Source organism: Ovis canadensis, chromosome 9, assembly GCF_042477335.2.
Source record: "Ovis canadensis isolate MfBH-ARS-UI-01 breed Bighorn chromosome 9, ARS-UI_OviCan_v2, whole genome shotgun sequence".
In the NCBI taxonomy this organism is placed as follows: domain Eukaryota; kingdom Metazoa; phylum Chordata; class Mammalia; order Artiodactyla; family Bovidae; genus Ovis; species Ovis canadensis.
In genome coordinates this window covers 86,365,297-86,384,055 of record NC_091253.1, presented here as the reverse complement: position 1 = coordinate 86,384,055, position 18,759 = coordinate 86,365,297, and the positions used below count along the sequence as shown (strand labels likewise).

General features: G+C 42.2%; 1 protein-coding gene across 3 annotated transcripts in view; it reads right to left on the bottom strand.

The window, feature by feature from the left end:
- The window catches only part of YWHAZ (tyrosine 3-monooxygenase/tryptophan 5-monooxygenase activation protein zeta), a 34,770-nt gene extending 16,527 nt beyond the window's left edge, over window positions 1-18,243 (bottom strand). Inside the window, exons 1-3 of one of the 3 annotated variants that reach the window (XM_069600491.1) lie at window positions 18,117-18,243; window positions 17,266-17,448; window positions 14,000-14,304 (exon numbers count right to left, since the gene is read on the bottom strand). In XM_069600491.1, the coding sequence (XP_069456592.1) occupies window positions 14,000-14,293 (294 nt within the window). In that variant the 5' untranslated portion in view covers window positions 14,294-14,304; window positions 17,266-17,448; window positions 18,117-18,243. Of the gene's footprint in view, window positions 1-13,999; window positions 14,305-16,753; window positions 18,044-18,116 lie in introns of those variants that run through there. The other 2 variants (XM_069600490.1, XM_069600492.1) reach the window with 2 other exon arrangements.
- Between the last annotated feature and the right edge of the window lie 516 nt (window positions 18,244-18,759).

Below are 18,759 nucleotides of genomic sequence, written 5' to 3'. Positions count from 1 at the left end.
ATAGCAGCCAAAGGGCAAGCTAGGTACATCCCAATATGCTTTCAGGATCCTTGGATAAGCTCTAGGTTCTATGCAATGACTCTAGAGGGGGCAACTGAGGAAGACAAAACAACAAAAATTCACCAGAGATAGGGTGGGAGAATAGTCTGAGGCAGTAAGGTGAAGTAAATCTGTTTGGAAGTCAGAACACCCAGATTTCGGTAGTAAAACTCTGCCACCAAGAGCAAATAGAGGAGTTTCAGATAAAAAACCATGATACACCCCCTCATTCAAGCTACTGTATTTTATAACAGCATTCTTTTCAAAACCTTCTTTCCAAATTTCATCCCAGGAAAGCTTCTCTAACCCACCATTCTTCCTTTATTAAGTGAGAATCAGACATTATATAGACTATAATGGGTATTTACTAATTTTTTGAAGTGTTTACTACAGCTCTGAAGAATGACCACCTGCCATGAAGAACTCGTATCACTGGGCTATAGGCTATGATTTGGCTTGTCAATTAGAATGAAATGAAGTGAAGTGAAAGTCGCTCAGTCATGTCTGACTCTTTGTGACCCCATGGACTATACAGTCCATGGAATTCTCCAGGTCAGAATACTGGAGTGGGTAGTCTTTCCCTTCTCCAGGGGAGCTTCCCAACTCGGGGATTGAACCCAGGTCTCCTGCATTGCAGAAGGATTTACCAGCTGAGCCACAAGGGAAGCCTGTCAATTAGAATACATGAAGCCAATTAATAAAATTAAATTTCAAAAGAAAATTACAAGTTATAAAGCTGGGATATCTTCCCCTTTCAAAAAAGTAATCCATTCATTATAAAATGACATTAGCACTTTGGCAAACTATATTTAGTTCTATGTGGCTCAGATGGTAAAGACTCTGCCTGCAATGCAGGAGACCCAAGTTTGATCCCTGGGTCAGGAAGATCCCCTGGAGAAGGTAATGGCAACCCAGTCCAGTATTCTTGCCTGGAGAATCCCATGGACAGAGGAGCCTGGTGGGCCACAGTCCATGGGGTCAGAAAGAGCTGGACACAATTGAGGGACTATCAAAAGGATCTGCCTACAATTCGGGAGACCCAGGTTCAATCCCTGGGTTGGGAAAACCTCGTGGAGAAGGAAATGGCAACCCACTCCAGTATTCTTGCCTGGAGAATCCCATGGACAGGGGAGCCTGACAGGCTATAGTCCACGGGATCCCAAAGAGTCGGACACAACTGAGCAACTTCACTTTCACTTTTCATTGATTAGAAAAAATCATATTTACGGGGCACATCTATTGTAAAAAAAATTTAATGGGTACTTTTATACTATAGGGAGTTTTTAGAAGTCTCACTGCTGTTTAAATTTGAAAATATAATGTCCCAAAAATAATGGTTTGGTAACAGAACAACAGCATGTGTATCCTAATATGATACACCAAGGAAGGCACAGTGTCATTCCCAGGAATTTTCCCCGAAAATGCACAATCTGAATTTACTCATGAGAAAATCACCAGATGAATCCAAACCAAGGAATAGTTTACCAAAAACAGAAACTGGCCAGAACTCTTGAAAAAAGTGGCAAATACGTAAAAAGGCAAAGACTGGAAAACTGATCCAGATTAAACTAGAGTAAGGAGACAAGACAAACTGTGATCCTGGACTGAATTCTGGACCAGAATTCGGCAATTATGGTGGTACACTTTGTAAGTGCTATGGGTTACATAAGTTTATTTTATCCATTATTTTATTAATTTATTGATTTTGACCATTAAGAGAACCAGGTAAAGGATACATGGGAACATTTTAGATTATTTCAAAATAAAAAGTAAAAAAAATAACAGGCTAGAAAAGACCATTTAATTACCATATGGTAAAAGAGGATACTTTCCCTTTTGGTTATTTAATATTACAATTATTATATAAAAGTTTTAAAGAGGAAATTGGATTCTTTTTCTGGAAGATTATCATTGAGTTCTGCACTCCAACCTTATACCATTTTTCATGCTCATCTGACTTTTTCAAATTTCCTTATCAGGCTGGTAAAACTTGTGTTTAGGAGATAATACGAAAACGAGTGACGTAGTTGTAAATAAAAATATGAGGGGTGGAGACGAGGTTCCCACTTCGTTTCAGACTATATTCCACCAACTGGTCACACTTTAATTTCCATTAATGTAAATATACCTTAAAAAAAAATCACTAAGCAAATACTAAATAGTCCCAGAATATCAAAGCAAAATAATCAACTTCTAATGAGACATTTATGGACTACAATTTGAAAACAGCTGGGGAAGCATCTCCTTTGACTTGACCTCACTAGATATGTGTACACTGGAAAGACCAAGCCTCTACAACCCATTCCTCTCTTTTAGATTGTATAATCATAGCCCTTTTCCACGAACACAACAAAGATAAAGAGGTCAGGATATAGATATTACACATTTATACCAATCAAGCATAAAAAATGTTGATGGTTAAAAGGTGCCAAGAACTTGAAGCACAAGGCGTTCAAGTGTGATTCCTGTTATTTTCAAGTATAAAACTCTAAAAATGCAGTCTAAAACTAAAGCCATCACTTTTAATGAAAATGTTATTCTTCCCAGCTTGCAAGATGGGATTTAACCTTCACTAAAAACACACCTCTAACTTCTCTAATATCCAACTTATCAAACAATTCAAATACATGAAATTCCAATGAAACAAAAAGTGGTCACTCTTTGCAAATTAAATGCAACTGGATCTCTCCTAGATTTACCAACACCCATACAAGTCAAGCAACTAGACAAAATCTTGTTGTACTTCAGCATCTTGATCTGTGAAAATGAAAAAACCAGGTAGGGCATATGCTCCTTTAAGCCTAAAATCCACTGATTCAATAAAATTCACCTCCCAATTTATTATCCAATTTAAAAACTCAGAAGCCCCACAAATGTCATTTTAAATATCTTCAATATGAAATTTATTTCAACAGCACAATGCAGAAGGTCAAAATTCTGGTATTGCACAATTCCCTTGTGCACAGAGAATTTCCCAAAACTTTCATTTTGAGGAAAGAGAGTGAAAAGAAAGTGGCTATTGTAAAAAGAAAGTGGCTATTTTCGTTGAGATAAAAGGCCCATCAATTTGGAAATTGTTCTCTTACTCCCTCTTGTGGCTGGATTGCTTTCTTTTCAATTACAACTTCATCAGTTGCTTCCAAAAGTGCTCCACCAAAACTGCTAGAGAATTAGGTGGTGTCAAGAACTGATTTGGGGCTCCCCTGGTAGTTCAGCTGGTAAAGATGGGCCCGCAATGCAGAATACCCAAGTCTGATCTCTGGGTCAGAAAGATTCCCTTGGAGAAGAAGACAATGGCAACCCACTCCAGTAATCTTGCCTGGAGAATTCCACACACAGACCATGGAGTCGCAAAGAGTCAGATATGATGAAGCAACTAACACACACGCGCACACATGAATTGATTTAGTTGGTATTTGTACACTTTTTGACTTTCTGTGCAATGCTGGCACAAAGTAATATTTTAGGTGTTTTATGAATAAGGTCACACTGCTATAAATGGGCAGAGCTGCTGCTTAACTTCAAGGATGGAATCATACAGGACTCTGACCAGCCACTTAACTGAATGCATTTTCCATTAGTAAGAACTGGTAAATCTGCACCATATAAGTTTTAGCATATCAACAAGAAATTTGATAAAGCCAAGATTCAAAATGCACCTCCTAAAAATTAAGATGGTGAAACATACCAAAAAGAACTTACCGAGTATTGACTGGTAACTGCTAAAACTGACACTAGGGGGTTTTCCTTCTCCCCTTCCCCAGAGCCCTTTTCAGAGCTGGCATTACTGTTGACCTGGGCTGAAGTTTCTCACCCATCAAAGCTCCATTTCCCAGTATTTCCATCACGAAGGATGCTTTGTTTAAAAAAAAAAACAACTCATTTTTTATAGTGTTTTAAAAACTTGCATATGCACATTGTATATTATGTACAGCTCCCTAGTGGACCAGATTTTATCAGCCACTTTTTAAATAGAAGGCTGAAGACCAGTTCTTCTGAATTTGACCAACACAGCACTTTCCCCTCTAGGTTGCTGAGATTTCTATGAACAGAGGCTTTTTTTTCCCCGTTAGTATTATTTTTTAATTTTACTTTTTACAACGTTAGTTGGTTTCTGCTGTAGGGCAATGTCAATCAGCCATAACCATACATATATCCCCCTCTCCCTAGTGGGCCTCCCTCCCCTCCCCCATCCCACCCCCTAGGTCATCAGAGTGCAGGCTGGGCTCCCTGCGTTATACAGCAACATCCCACTATTGGATAGTGTTGAGTAGAAACTTTTTATATTTATTATGTTTTTCTTTATAGCACACAGCTTATAAAATAGCAGGTGATAAATTAAACTTATTAACATTCTCCTAAATTTAATATCCAATAAACTAACCCTCAATGCAGTGATATCAAAGAAGCACAGAAGTGATACCAAAGAAGGTAAGCAGTATATTTGCTATTTAATATCAACACAGGGGTGTACTAACTCTACATAAAATACCCTACAGGTAGATGCTACTGTTATCATTTCCATTTTGAATATGTGGAAACAAGAGTCACAGAGATGAAACACTTGCCCAAGGTCATAAAAAAATGAATCAAAGAAAATTCAAACCACCAAAGTCTACGTAGACTGTGCTAGGTTATGTCACCCTTTTAAAGTAAAGCAGCAGTTTACATTTTTAGAAATGTTACACAAGATTATTCTTCAAGTCTTATCCCTATGATCCAATTAAGTCTGATGATAATGGACTTAATGGTGGAAACGATCAAAGAGGAAACTGAAAGGAAAGGTCATTACAAGAGCATGATTCTTCTGATGTCATAAACATCTAGCAGAAAAATACTCATCAAATTACTGACTTGAGAACTTGCTTGTTCTAAGTATACTACAACTCACCTACATAAATCAATGTCCTCAACTGTCCATTTCCCAGAATAACATTTTGTAATGTGTTTTGAGTAAGATTTTTACCAAGTGCCCCCGGGTTGAATGTGGTTCAAGTGTTCCTTTGAAATTCTGGGCAAGAATGTATGTTTTAATGTATGTTTTAAGAAGAAAAAATAATTATGATCTGACAATTCACAAGTCTTGAATGTTGATTCAAGAGAAGCGGGTCTATCTCAGAAACACATTTATATTTAATCACCTGGATGAGAAACATTCAACTCACCACTGGGTTCCTGGGTAATACTGTTAATTTGAAAGAACCCCCAGATCCCCCAACTTGTTTGCAAGACAGAAGTTAACTTCCACTAAAACATTTCTAACTTCTCTAATGTTGTCCAACTCATTAAGCAATTCAAGTCAATCCCTGTACCACAAAAATTGGGCACTCCTGGGACTCCTGGTTTTAAAAGAACGAACATGCATACAAGTCAACCTATTGGACAAAGTCTTAGCTTGAGTTGCTTCACTCTATAAATTAACATTTGGATTATCTTTATGTTCTTTCTTTGTCATCTGTTATAACCATATTTTTATTTGGAGGAGAACAGAAGAAAGCTCACAAATCCCATTGTGAGAAACTAAGAAAAAGATTATATGCTGAACTCTTATATTAATCTATTCCAATAAAAACAAATGTGAATGTGTGTCATCAACAGGGCCACACTGCTAACAAGTCACCTATATTCATCCATGCTATGCTGTCCCCAAGACCCATACTATAGCAAAAGAATGTCAACAGAATAGAATTAGTGAAATCTGCCAAGATATAAAACTATTTTATAGCACACTACTACTTATGTTATACGTTAACAGAAAATGTAAAACTGTCATCAATGACAAACTGCAATTGCATAGCAATTTTTACAGATACAAGTTTTTCATTATTATAGGGAAATGCTCACTGGAGAATAAAATGGAGAACAACCTGTTGCAAAGAAATGTACTTAGTACAATGGTAACTGATAAGAATGTCAGTTGGCTAAGCATGCCGTTTTTCCCAAGCCAAATTCAAACTTGTGCCACCTAAATATTAAGCATATCATATTCCTACAGTGTTTGACAAATTAAATACGAATGTCAACAGTCCTGTCTTTAAGGGGAATAAAGGAATAGAGCCAATCCTAAACTCAAAAACAACTCAGACATCAAGATTAAAGAAAGTTATTAGATTGCTGCAAAAGTAGTTGCAGCTTTGCATTGTTGGAACTTTGGTATTGAAATACATTCTTAAAGTAAATGTGGTTATATTATACATTATTTTCATGCGCCTTTCTTGCTTTATGTTTCTTTGCTAATGACATTCCTATTGCTATTTATTTTAGACTGCAGAAATGTTAGACAAAAAGCAAATTACAGTGATTTTAAAATTCAAGTTCAAAATGGGTGGTAAAGGAGCAGAGACAACTCACAACAACGAATTTGGCCCAGAAACTGCTAACAAAGGTACAGTGCACTGGTGGTTCAAGAAATTTTACAAAGGAGGTAAGAGCCTTGAAGACGAGGAGGGTAATAGCCAGCCGTTTGAAGCTGATCCCCTCACAACTACACAGGAAGTTGCTAAAGAACTCAACATCCCCCATTCTATAGTCATTCGATATCTGAAGCAAATTGGAAAGGTGAAAAAGCTCAGCAAGTGGGTGCCTCCTGAGCTGACTGAAAATCAAAAAATCGTTGTTTTGAAGTGTTTTCTTCTCTTATTCTAAATGAATCATTTTCCAATCTGATTGTGACGTGCAACAAAAAGTGGATTTTATGACAACCAGTCATGACTAGATCAGTGGCTAGACCAAGAAAAAGCTCCAAGGCACCTCCCAAAGACAAATCTGCACCAAAAAAGGTCATGGTCACTGTTTGGTGGTCTGCTGCTGGTGTCATACACTATAGCTCTCTGAATTCCGGCAAAACCGTTTTATCTGAGAAGTCTGCTCAGGAAATCGATGAGATGCATCAAAAACCGCCACGCCTGCAGCCAGCACTGATCAATAGAATGGGCCCAATTCTTCTCCACAGTAACACCCGACCAACTCCATGTCACACAACCAACACTTCAAAAGTTGAACAAGCTGGGCTATGACTACAACATCTTGCCTCGTCCACCATATTCACCTGAACTCTCACCAACTATCATTTCTTCAAAGCATCTTGACAACTTTTTGCAGGCAAAACATTTCCACAACCAGAAGGAGGCAGAAAATGCTTTCCAAGAGTTCATCGAATAATGAAGCATAGATTTTTATGCTACAGGAATAAACAAAAACTTTCCTCTGTTGGCAAAAATGTGCTGACTGTAATGGTTCCTATTTTGATTAATAAAGATGTATATGAGCCGAGTTATAGTTATTTAAAATTCACTGTCTGAAACCACAATTACTTTTGTACCAATCAGAGTAAAGAAACCCTCAGGCCATAAGATGGAAATTGGCAATGGCTTGTATCAGGGACAAGAAGACCAAACAAGAGCCAAAGGCACAGAAGGAAAGCATTTGCTTTATAAAAAGATAAGAGTAAGCGCTATCTGTATGCAGCACAGAACTGGGAAAAGAACAGTAAAGGTAACAAGTCCAAGTGAATGACCACCACTAGCAATGTAAAGTTTGTAACTTAGCTTCTGTCCATTAAAATTAGGTCAAGTTTATTCTTACAACATCACTTTCTTGCCAATATGCTTCTGAGTGGGAGAGTGAGGGATAGAACTACTACTAGTGGAATGGGAGTGGCAAATAATCCTGGGTACTACCCACAGGAAATGCACCACACAAATGAGTATCAACATGAATGTAAACAGTAGAGAACCAATGATGCAGCCAACATAGCAATTAACTTACAATTAGAAAAAACTCAAAGTTGAGCCCAAGATGTCATTGTTAAAAATCTAGAAAATGTGCTAAAAATTAAGAGGTTAGAAAGAATAGGTAGTTTCAAAAGGAAGAGGAGCTCCTGATTGCAGCACACTGAAGCTGACAGCAGAGGTTCAGTGCTCAAGAATCTGTCTCCCAATGCAAGGGAAGTTGGTTCGATACCTGGTCAGGGAACTAAGAGCCCACGTGTCAACTGACAACTAAGCTCCACACGCTGAAGCCCGCACACCACTGCTGGAGAGGAGCCCACACGCCACGACGACATATCCTGCAACTGCAACACAGATCCTACATGACACAACTAAGACCTGAGGCAACCCAGTAAACAAATACCAAAAAAAGAAGAAAAAAAATTCCCTGAAGAGCAGTGTTTATGCTCAATGCAAAACCGTAATAAAGAGAGCCGGAAATCAGGATGAAATCACAATAGGGATTATCTCAGGAATTAAAAAAAAAAAATTCTAAGGCCTATTAGCATTTCAGTGGACTACATTAAGTTTTTCTGAGCTTAGCTGACATCAGAACACCCATAATTTTGACTTCCTCTTGCAATGCAGGAGATGTGGGTTGAATCCTTGGGTTGGGAAGATCCACTTGAGGAGGAAACGGCAACCCACTCGTATTCTTGCCTGAGAAATCCAACAAAGGAGCCTGCCGGGCTGTACAGTCCATGGGTCGAAAAACAGTTGGACACAACTGAGACACTAGTCAACAGCAAATTATATTCATGGCAGGGGGGAACCCGTCTTTCACACATTGAAGCCCCAATTCCAAAAACCCAAAGTTAATACTTAAATGATTATAAACTATGATGGAGGGTACTGAAAATCTGCTTCTGATGTTAGCAGGACATAGGTAGCTCTGATTTTCTTTATAAAAGCACAACTTTTTTTTGCATGTCTTGGAAGAGGCAAAATCCGGCATCATTTCCTTTGGGTAAAGTTTCTGCAAGGCCATTAAGTCCCAAATTCATTAATTTATAACATAATTGACCCCTTCATGCTCTAACCAGCACCCTCTCTCTCTTCCTAATCTCATCTCCTGCAAAATTACTGCAAAAGGCTTTTGAATAAAGCAACTGTTTCTACCTAATGCTCTGACAGAATGAACCATCACTTAATTTGCTGGATTAACCAAACCTCACTTAACAGACTGTCTTTAGGCCAGGCCTTTTTCATTCCTAGGTAAACACCAATAATGCCCATGTCGTTTTATCTTTGGGCTAAATACTTCAGATACATTTTTCAGCTACTCTCTGAAACCCCCTTTAGTTTCTATCAGCAGTTATACCATTATTGAGTCCTGTATTTGTTCCCCAAGCTATGCCATTATACTTGGATATACTTACTTAAAATGCTATGCTATTTTTGTTATCAAATTTAAGTATGAAAAGAAGCATTTCTAATGCAATTACACTGCATGTTTTGAAAGGAGACACACACACATCTTAATTACTTGGGTTATCCAAACAATTGAAAGATTAGAAAAATTCTGATTACTTTCTTTTAGCTTCTGAGTTCTTACTCTACTATGTAAACTCAAATTACATTTTATAAAGGTTGCGTCTCTTTTAGCAGCAGGTCTATGTACATTCAAAAAGGTCTTAGCTCCACACTAGAAATGGGCAAATGAACACACACATTTGTTTTAACTGAAAATGTTTAGAATACGTACAAACACAATTTGAACTACTTTTCAATTAACCAATTAACTAGGATCTTCTACTGTACCACTACTGAGATATTACCGTAAGATTTTTTTATGAGTAAAAAAATGGGCATTTAATTTTTGGCCACACCCTGCAAAACATATGGGATCTTACTTCCCCAACAAGGGCGTGAACCTTCACTCCTGCATTTGAAGTGTGGAGTCTTAACCATTGGACCACCAGAGAAATCCCCAAATTGGGTGTTTTTAGAAGAAAAACTGAAAAGCAAAATTACTCTTGGTAAACTATAAAGATACTCTAGGGTATCTTTATTTCCCTACCTCTCTAATTCAAATGCGTCTGCTGGGGCTGAACACAATTTCTTCCTCTTTCTTGGGCAGATCAGAAGAGTCAAAGAGTTCATCATAAGTGTACATGTTTCTCCTATACTTTTAAGATTTTTCTTAGGTTTTTCTGCTTGAATTTCAATTTTTAATTCTGTAATCTATTCCTTAGTTCACTTTTAACTATCTTCACAGCGCATCTAATCACTAAACTTCTCCAGGTCCTCTATTTCTCTTTCTAGAACAGCAGGAAAGACTTCATTCTTATATTAAATATAAAGTATTGCTTGGCTGAAAAAGGATAAGTAACCTGTTGCTCTTGACCAAGCTGTTACTCTTCCCCTTCCCACCAAATAGTAAACACCTATCTTTCCATTGTTTCTTTCCTTTACATTTCATACACCTCAGACTTCCCAAATTTACAAACTACCTCACCAGGTACAATAGTTAACCGTTATCAAGAAAACTCTTAAAAAGACTGCTGAATTTTATTACCAAAAGACTGTCCAATGCAGTTTTTAAAGCCCAAGGCACTTCCCAGCTTGCTCCTGCTTAATGGCAGTTCTATGGAGATAAAAACCAGTGCCCAGCAACACCACCTTAAAAATGTAGAGAAGCATAACAAAATGGAACTCAGTCAAGTTAACTGAATCACACAACAAATACTGTTGCCAACTGTTATAAATGACAGACTCACAATTCTACTAATTCATGTCCTAATAAGGAAGCCATTCTTTAACTTATTCCAGTGGCTTTCATTTCTTAAAATGAAACCTTTGAAAACTTGCTGGCCAGTATGGGTCTCTGTCCTTGAAAGATAGAGAATTTTTAAGGTTTCTTGGATCCTTTAAATTTCATTCTTAGATTTCCAAGTTAGAGAGACCGCGATTATCTTATAGGCAGGTTTGTACCACTCTCACTGCTTTACAGAGAAGCCCCAAACTGAGATAATCAGGGCACCAAGAGCTCTACCTGATCTTCTCCACAGTCCTATGGAGTAGATATTATTCCCATTTAACTGAGCTCAGTTTTCTCTGATGAATATCTTCAGGCCACCCGGCCATTTAAAGGTAACACCAGTTACGACTCAAAACCTGCTCTTTTAGGCCGCTATATTATTGAGTTTGAATTAGGTACAACCTAGTATGCATATGCTCATTTCATTTTACATTTCATCAGGTTCAAGATAAAACCACCTAATTCTTGGCTTCTTGTGACTTTAGACAGAAGAGGTATCAACCCCTTCCCCCACTGACACAAGAACATTTGGTCTAAGATCTGCTAGAAAAGGCTGACTGCATTAGTTCACATACTGTAATTTCAAATTTAACAACACAAGGAAGAGAAGAACCGTAATTTCGCGTAAAGAGAAGTTCATGTTGTGAAGAATAAGGCCAGTGACCATGTTCTTCAGTAATGCTCTAAAACTTCTGTATAAAGTAACATGGTCCCTGCTCTTTCACTGCTTAGTAAATAGTATAAATTAAACAAACATTTGATAAGTACATTTAACCAAATAAGAGTAAAGAGCTCTTCAGAGAAACTTTGAACCATGGAGGTTAGTTCCTACTAATAGGAAGACAACAAATATTTTCTTAGGCAGTATAGAGCAATGAAGTCTGGTTCATTAATGATGCTATCAGCCAATAATATCAATTCTGAAAAGCAATTATCTGCTTATTTTTCTCAAATTAAAAGTCAAAGAAAAAACTAGAGCAATAAAAATTACAACTGGTTACATTTTTATTATATAAGATATTGAGATATAATTAGGCACACGTTCACTAATTATCAAGCAAATCAGGTCAAATCATTTTTTCTCTAGAAGCAACAGTTCTGCTATATTTTATTCTTCCATTTTACTTAACAGGAAAAAAGGAATTTTATGCAAGATGTTTCCTGAGTCAACAGGACCTGTGTGAAGAAAGATGATCGGGAAAAGAAGCCTGCCTGTAAAGAATTACAGTATCTGTAAATATCCAAGTTTCCCCAAGCTGAAACAGAAAAGGCTTTGGAAAATTAGCCATACTGCTGACCTAGTTTCACCTCTTTTTCAAAAGAAGCCAAAAGCTCATTTACTTAACAAATAATTTGAATATCTACTATATATTAGCAGGGATGAGCCATGCAAAGATCACTAATGGAGCTTCACTTCTGAAAAGACTAAGGTTGGGAGCAAAAACTTTAGAATTCTCTGAGCCTTTTACATAGTAAAGGAATTAAACTTTCATTTATCTATACTTTCAAAGTGGAAATTTCATTTATACTTTCAAAGTGGAAATTTCATTTAGATTTGGTGCGAAGCCACTGTGCTATTCTGAAGGAGAACACAGTGACCAGCAACCAGTATCAAACTCCCTTAATAATCATTTCAACAGGAAAAGCTATTCAGAGATTAATCCAGATATTCTCACCCATTGATCCAACGCAGTATTGTTTTTCCTTGATAAGGAAAGCAAAGGAAAGTAAAGCTAAAACTGCTAGTCTTTTCCCAGGAAAAGTCTCACGATGGGAGCTTTTATACTTTTTGTGTGGAAAACATGCAAATACCTACCTGGAATTGCAAATAAGCTGTTAGTAGAGGATGAATGTTACCACATCCCCTTTTATTCCTAAAACTGACATTTGTCTTAAGGGAAATAACAAAACTCTTAATTATTTAATCTATCAGATATAATAACGGGGGGAGAAACATTAGAGTGAACAAAATTAAATAACACACTCAGGTTCTTACCAGTAAACAGAGCAAGGAAGGTGGGGAAAAGCCCAATAGCATTTTTTTAGTTATAGGGAAACACGGTATTTCCAAATTTTAAATAGTCCTATCACATTAGCAAAGCATAAGATAAGCATTTGTCACTGAGTCTCAATAAAAGCATGGAACTCCCTTCTCATTTTAGTAATGAATGATAGCTATCAATATAAAGATTTCAAGTAAGCAATCAAAAACAAACTACCCACAAGATAGATACCACATGAGAAGACTGTAGCCCACATTAAGATAGAAAACGTTACTCTTCTTTAAAAAGACAGTCTAAAGTAAATTATCATTTGCGAAAAATACTCATAATTTAGGAACTGAAGCTATTCCATCAGCGTTAGACTACTGTAAAGGAATCATAATACCATTATAATTTTAACAAAAACTCCAAACCCCCATCAGAAATAATTCTGTATTGCTTGTTATAGTACTTCTTCCGTGAACAAGATTCAAATACTAAGAAATGCAGCTGGATTTTCAGAGAAAGTGGGATTCAGCCTCTCTATATATACCAGAGCCCTGTCAAACAGAGACTCATGTGTATGTAAGAGTACCCATCTGCAATGTAAGAGTAATCATTTAGTTAAACCCACATTAAACATTATTCCACGAATTCCCTGTTCGTTAAAATATGAAAGTGTTAGTGTATACAGGCTGTTATATGCTAAACGGTTGCACTGTCCACCAACTTATCCTTATATTTCAACTTTTTTGGCACAGAAAGTCGCCATTTGTAAGAAAATTTAAAAATTAACCAAAATGTAATGTTCAAGTCTTTTAAGCTATTTAGAGAAGCAGTGCTTCAACGGAGTAGACACTGAATTCTTAAAATGCTTCTTGACTGAACCTGGAAAATCAAGCTTTGAGTTTTTCATAATCTTTTAATGTGGTTGTCACGTTCAAGGTTGACTTCCAACACTTAAATGCAGAAAGGCAAAAACAACTGTCAAGCCAGTTTTCTGCACGGCTGACTCATTATATTAACATTTCAGTGGCTAACCCAGGGAAGGCTACTAGGTCTACCATGTCTACTACATCTAACATAAAGCAAGAGAGGTAAAATGTCTGCATCTATATACTTTTAAGAAAATCAGCTCTAGAACTACTACAAATATTCTAACCACAACTGAAATGATAATTTGATTACTTTACCTTTTCAATTAGAACAAAATATACTACCAATCTATTTGAGCTGACTGATAATCATTACAGAATTCATTTTATACAAATCTAACCACAATTGTTCTAACATTTTAGTAATGACACTCTGAAACACTTGGAAATCTAGAACACCCCATTTTTAAAAGGAAAAGAGAAACCAAAGAAAGAAAAAGCTGAGAGTAATGGAACTGATAATCGTTACAGAAACTCTGTATTACAGTGACACTAGACTGAACGGTTTCTCACCAGTACATCATTGCAGATATCTCTTAGCTCGGTCTCTATTTTCTCTCTGTATTCTCGAGCCATCTGCTGTTTTTTCTCAGCACCTTCCGTCTTTTGCTCAATACTGGAGACGACCCTCCAAGATGACCTACGGGCTCCTACAACATTTTTATAAGCAACTGAGAGAAGATTCCTCTCCTCATTGGATAATTCAGCTCCTTGCTCAGTTACAGACTTCATGCAGGCTGCCATGTCATCATATCGCTCAGCCTGCTCGGCCAGTTTGGCCTTCTGTACCAGCTCGTTTTTATCCATGACTGGATGTTCTGCAGGGGAAAAAAAGTAGCATTTAGATATTTTTTCCAGTAAAACAGACTAAAAATCATAGCCTTTGTAAACATGTTAACACTTCAAACTTAATTACCAATGGAAGATTCTCTATGTGTGGAATTCAATGGAACTTCACAAAAAGATGCTCAGAATAAGAAAAAAAAAAAAGTGGCATACTCAATGAGCATAGTGTACATTTAAAGCCATTAAAATCAGTTTAGCAAAACTAAAATTACATTATCTCATCTTTGTTCACAAGATCCTTAATTTCACATAAAGTTGAAGCACACTTGACTAAAAGGCTGCCTTAAAAACCAACCCTTATCTTACTTGGTCAAAATCTCAACTCTAGTTTCAAATATCACTGGGTAATCAAAAATCAAGCAGCTTTTCTTTAGTGAAAACACCATCTATGAAGAATACGACCATACTTTCAGAATCACGACTCCTGTCAGTTTTAATGTAATTCATGTCCTATTACTGTTAGTATCTGCTCTTGTCAAGTGTTTAAATTTTAGCCAATAACACTCCCACCCCAAGCCCACTGATCTTTGCAACAGTTGATCAGCATGCCAATTTCCTGGAAGAAATGACCATATTGCTTATTTTAATACTGTGACTGTAAAACCACCACCAAGGATCAATAACTAACCCTAAGGCTTCATTCATCTGTACCTTGTTACATGCACATGGGCTTAAAAAAAAAAACAACAAAAAACCGTGAGTCCTGGAACTTCAATTCTTACTATCTTTGAGCACTAAAATGTAGATACTAAATGCTTCCCAGTGTGATCAGTGTTTCTGATGTCACTGTTCAGTTTAAATGCAGACTTACTGCCTTGTTTCTAGTAGTCAAAAATTAATTGAATACATTATCACTCAAGCTGCCCTTATCAAGACTTCCTAATTCTTCCTCATTTTAAAGCTCTGGACTTTTCAATTTCCCCCTTATTCTATTCCTTAAGACATCCTTCTGAAAGATCCTAAAGCAGCACAGGAAGATACTAGCCCCTACAGTGGTCCCAAAGGGTACATGACTTACGATGAACAGAGGAGTCACTGTACGGGAATTGACTCCCTTTCTTTACCTTCCCAGGGAAATCCCACAAAACATTTCTTTTTAAAAAACCAAATCGGAACCAATCCTTTGTATTTAAACAAGTAACTAGCTAGCCTTAATAGGAAGTATACTGTTTTCAATGTCAAACCCAAAATCTATTGTCGCATAACCTTCCTAGCCCTTACTTCCAATTACCAATTCTCCCCCCTAGAAATTAAAAAATGCTCTCCGGCTAATGCTACTTCTAAAGAAAATTATCTACAACCAGTATAAAGGTTCCTCTCCCAAACCCCTCGGTAAAGAGGGGAAGTGGACTAGTTTTCTCAAAGAATAAGCAGCGCTCCCAGGACTCGCCGCACCCATTTAACCCTTCACCGGCGGAAGACTTCGAGGTGGGTGAAACGACAACAGGCCGCCTGTGACTTTAAAGGGCAAACCCTTCTGTCCGCGCCAGCCGCAACCCCCCTCCTTGGCTCCGCCCAGGCTGGTGCCTCCGCGCGAGTCCCCCCGTCTCCCTCTTTGTCATGGCGGATCTGTGTCAAGGAGCCCAACCTACAGCCTAGTGTTAATTCCCGCACCGGGGCCCGGGGTGGGGTGGGGCGGGGGGCGCGGGGAGGAGACGCGAGCCCCCGCCTGCGCGGGGAATGGGGAGCCGCCCGCCCGCCTCGCGGGCACGGACGCCGGGGCCGCCCGCCCGCAGAAGCGGAACCACGAGCGGCCGGCCGCGGACACACCCCACTGTCCCGTCGGCGTCCGGCCGCCACCGGCCGCCGCGGGTGCTCCTTTAGTCTCCGGGGGCCCGACAGCTGCAGCCGGTGGGGGAGGGGGCGAGCCACACCCAGGCGAGCCGGGCCGCCGCCGGCTGTTACGCGCTGGCTCACCCACCCCGGTCGACACACACGCGCGCAGGAACCCTCAGGTCTACCAGGTCCCCGCACCCCCGGGAGGACGAGCGAGCCCCGTGGTCCCCCGTCTTCCCTACCCTCATCGCTCTCCCCTACCTGGGCTCCGAAAGCCCCCTCCTCCACGCGGAGATAGAAAGCCAGCTCCATCCCCCCCACTCCGCCGGAATATTCAAGTTCTCCCTGCCCCCTCCCACCCCCGCGGAACCCGGGAAATTCGGCTCGAGGTCTCAGGCGAGCCCCACCCCGGGGCCGGCTCGACCGAAGCACGGCCTCGCCCCGCTCCACCTGGCAGGCGCTTCCGGGCCGCCTTGGCTCGCAGCCCCGTGGCCAGGGCCGACCCTCCCGCCGCCGCGCCGCCGCCGCCCGGCGGGGGGAGGAGGGCTGGGTGCCTCCGCAGCGCGGGGCGCGGAGGCTGCGCCGCCGAGAGGGCGGGAGAGGCGGGGGGAGGGGACGGGGGGCGGCGGGGAGGGGGCGGCTCACCTGCGCCACTGCAATGCCCGCGGCCGCCGAGTCATTCTCTCTCGGGCGGAAGCGGGCAGCTGGGCGGCGCGGAGGAGGGGGCTGCGGGGGGGTGGGGCGGGGTGGGGGGGGGCGCGAAAAAGAACGGATCGCGGCCGGCGCTGCCTCGGTCACCCTCGGGAGACCGGCGACCGGGCGGGTCCCTGGGGGAAACCTGGCGTGCGGGCGCCCTTCCCACCCCCCCAACGCCCGGGGACCGGATCAGACCGGGCGCCCCTCCGGGCCGAGGCGTCGATCAGGAAGCAAGTAGCCGGAGGCGGCCGCGAGCCGCCCGCCAGAACCCAGCGGAAGAGAAGCCGCCGCCCGTCTCCGCCTGAGGAGACTCCGCCTCAGCCCAGCGCCGCTCCCAACCGCAGGCGAGCGGGGCTTGAGGGGATGCGGAGCGGGGACTGCTCCCGCGCTTTCGGATGCTTGGCCTGGGACAGGAAGAAGCGGCGCGAGGTGGCGGCGGCGGTGGAGGCCGAGTCCCTTACCTGTGTCCGGAGTAGGTGGCGACGGACGGATGGGGCTCAGCAGTCTCTGGGCGGCAGCGGCGAGGCTGAGACTCTGTCCCTGGATCTCGCTGCTCACAGGCTACAGCCGCTCCGCAGACACGGGGTCTCCTCCAATCACCAGCCCCGGCAGCAGGGGCACCACACGCACGATGACGTCAAACGCTGCTATGGCAACCGTTGATTGGTGCCCACAGCTCTGGGGGCCCAGAGCAACCGCCGCTCCCCAGCGCGCGGCCGTCCTGCCCGCCCGCGCTGGAGGGCGAGTGGAGGAGCGCGCGCGTCCCCTACGCTCCCAACTCTCCTCCCTAGCCCTCTCGGTTTCCAACTTCTCTACTCCTGTCCTGAGGGTGCCCGTACAGAAAGCCCTTTTTTTCTTCTTCTGGTCACCAGTATCCCCACCGTTTCCCTCGCCTTCCCCACGGATGTCCCGCAACCCTTCTCCGGCTCGCTCCCCCAAAACCAGCCGGGAGGCAATTTTCCCCCACCCCCACTTAGGGTTCGTGCGACCCTTCTGCGCCTGCGCCAGTTACTCCCTCAAGAAGGGGCGCCCGTTCGGCAACATCCGGGACCTTTCACACTCTCCCCCCCCCCCACCCCCTCCCATCCGCCTGGCCCGCCCCGCCCTCCGTGCTTCGCGGCGGTAACTGCCCCCCGGGGCCATCCGCGGGGCTAGATTACGAGAGCGGCTCCACGGCGCGGGCATTATGATCTGGACTTGGGGGTGGGGGCGATGTGGCGTGCTAGCCCCCCAGCTTCCCCCGACACACTCCGGGCGGGGCGATCGGGGCGCGCGGCCCCTCCCTTTTTCCTTTCCGCTGCCGCCCCTTTACCTGCTGCCTCAGGGACTGCGGCCGGAGGCCTTTTAAGGCTCGGGATAGAGGGAGGCGTCCGGTCCCAGTACGTGGGCTGAGCCACCAGTTGGTTTTTCCAATCGGGGCTGGGGCATCAGTGCGCAGTGACAGCTGCGAGGGGACAATGGGTGGGCACCAAGTGGGAGTGAGGTGTGGCAGGCGGAGCTGGCGGGAGGTGAGGCCTGGGAAGAGGCTCTCAAAAGGCCTTCAGCCTCTGAGAGGGAAAGACGGCGTCCTTAGGTGGAGGCTTTGAGGGGACCCTGGAGGCCGTAACATGACAGGAGGCAGAGAGGTTTGACTGTATTCCCTCATTTTTCGTAGGTTGAATTTTTTCTGTCCAAAATAAAGCTTTCACTTAGAGACCTCATGCTTCCGTGGTTTAAAACGTGATGATTACCTGTTTCCTCCTGACAGGGGGACGCGCTATTCCCAGGGCCCGGGTTGACCGAGCGGGCGGTGGGCCGCGGGCGGGGCGAAGAACAGGGACCCGGAGCCAGGAAGAGAGGAAAAGAGAAGGGCGGAAATTGCAGGTGCCGCGTTAACGTGCCAACCTAAAACGGTAGGGCCTCCACCCAGTCAACTTCAGGAAGTTCAAAGACATGCATTCACTGTGTGAAATGTC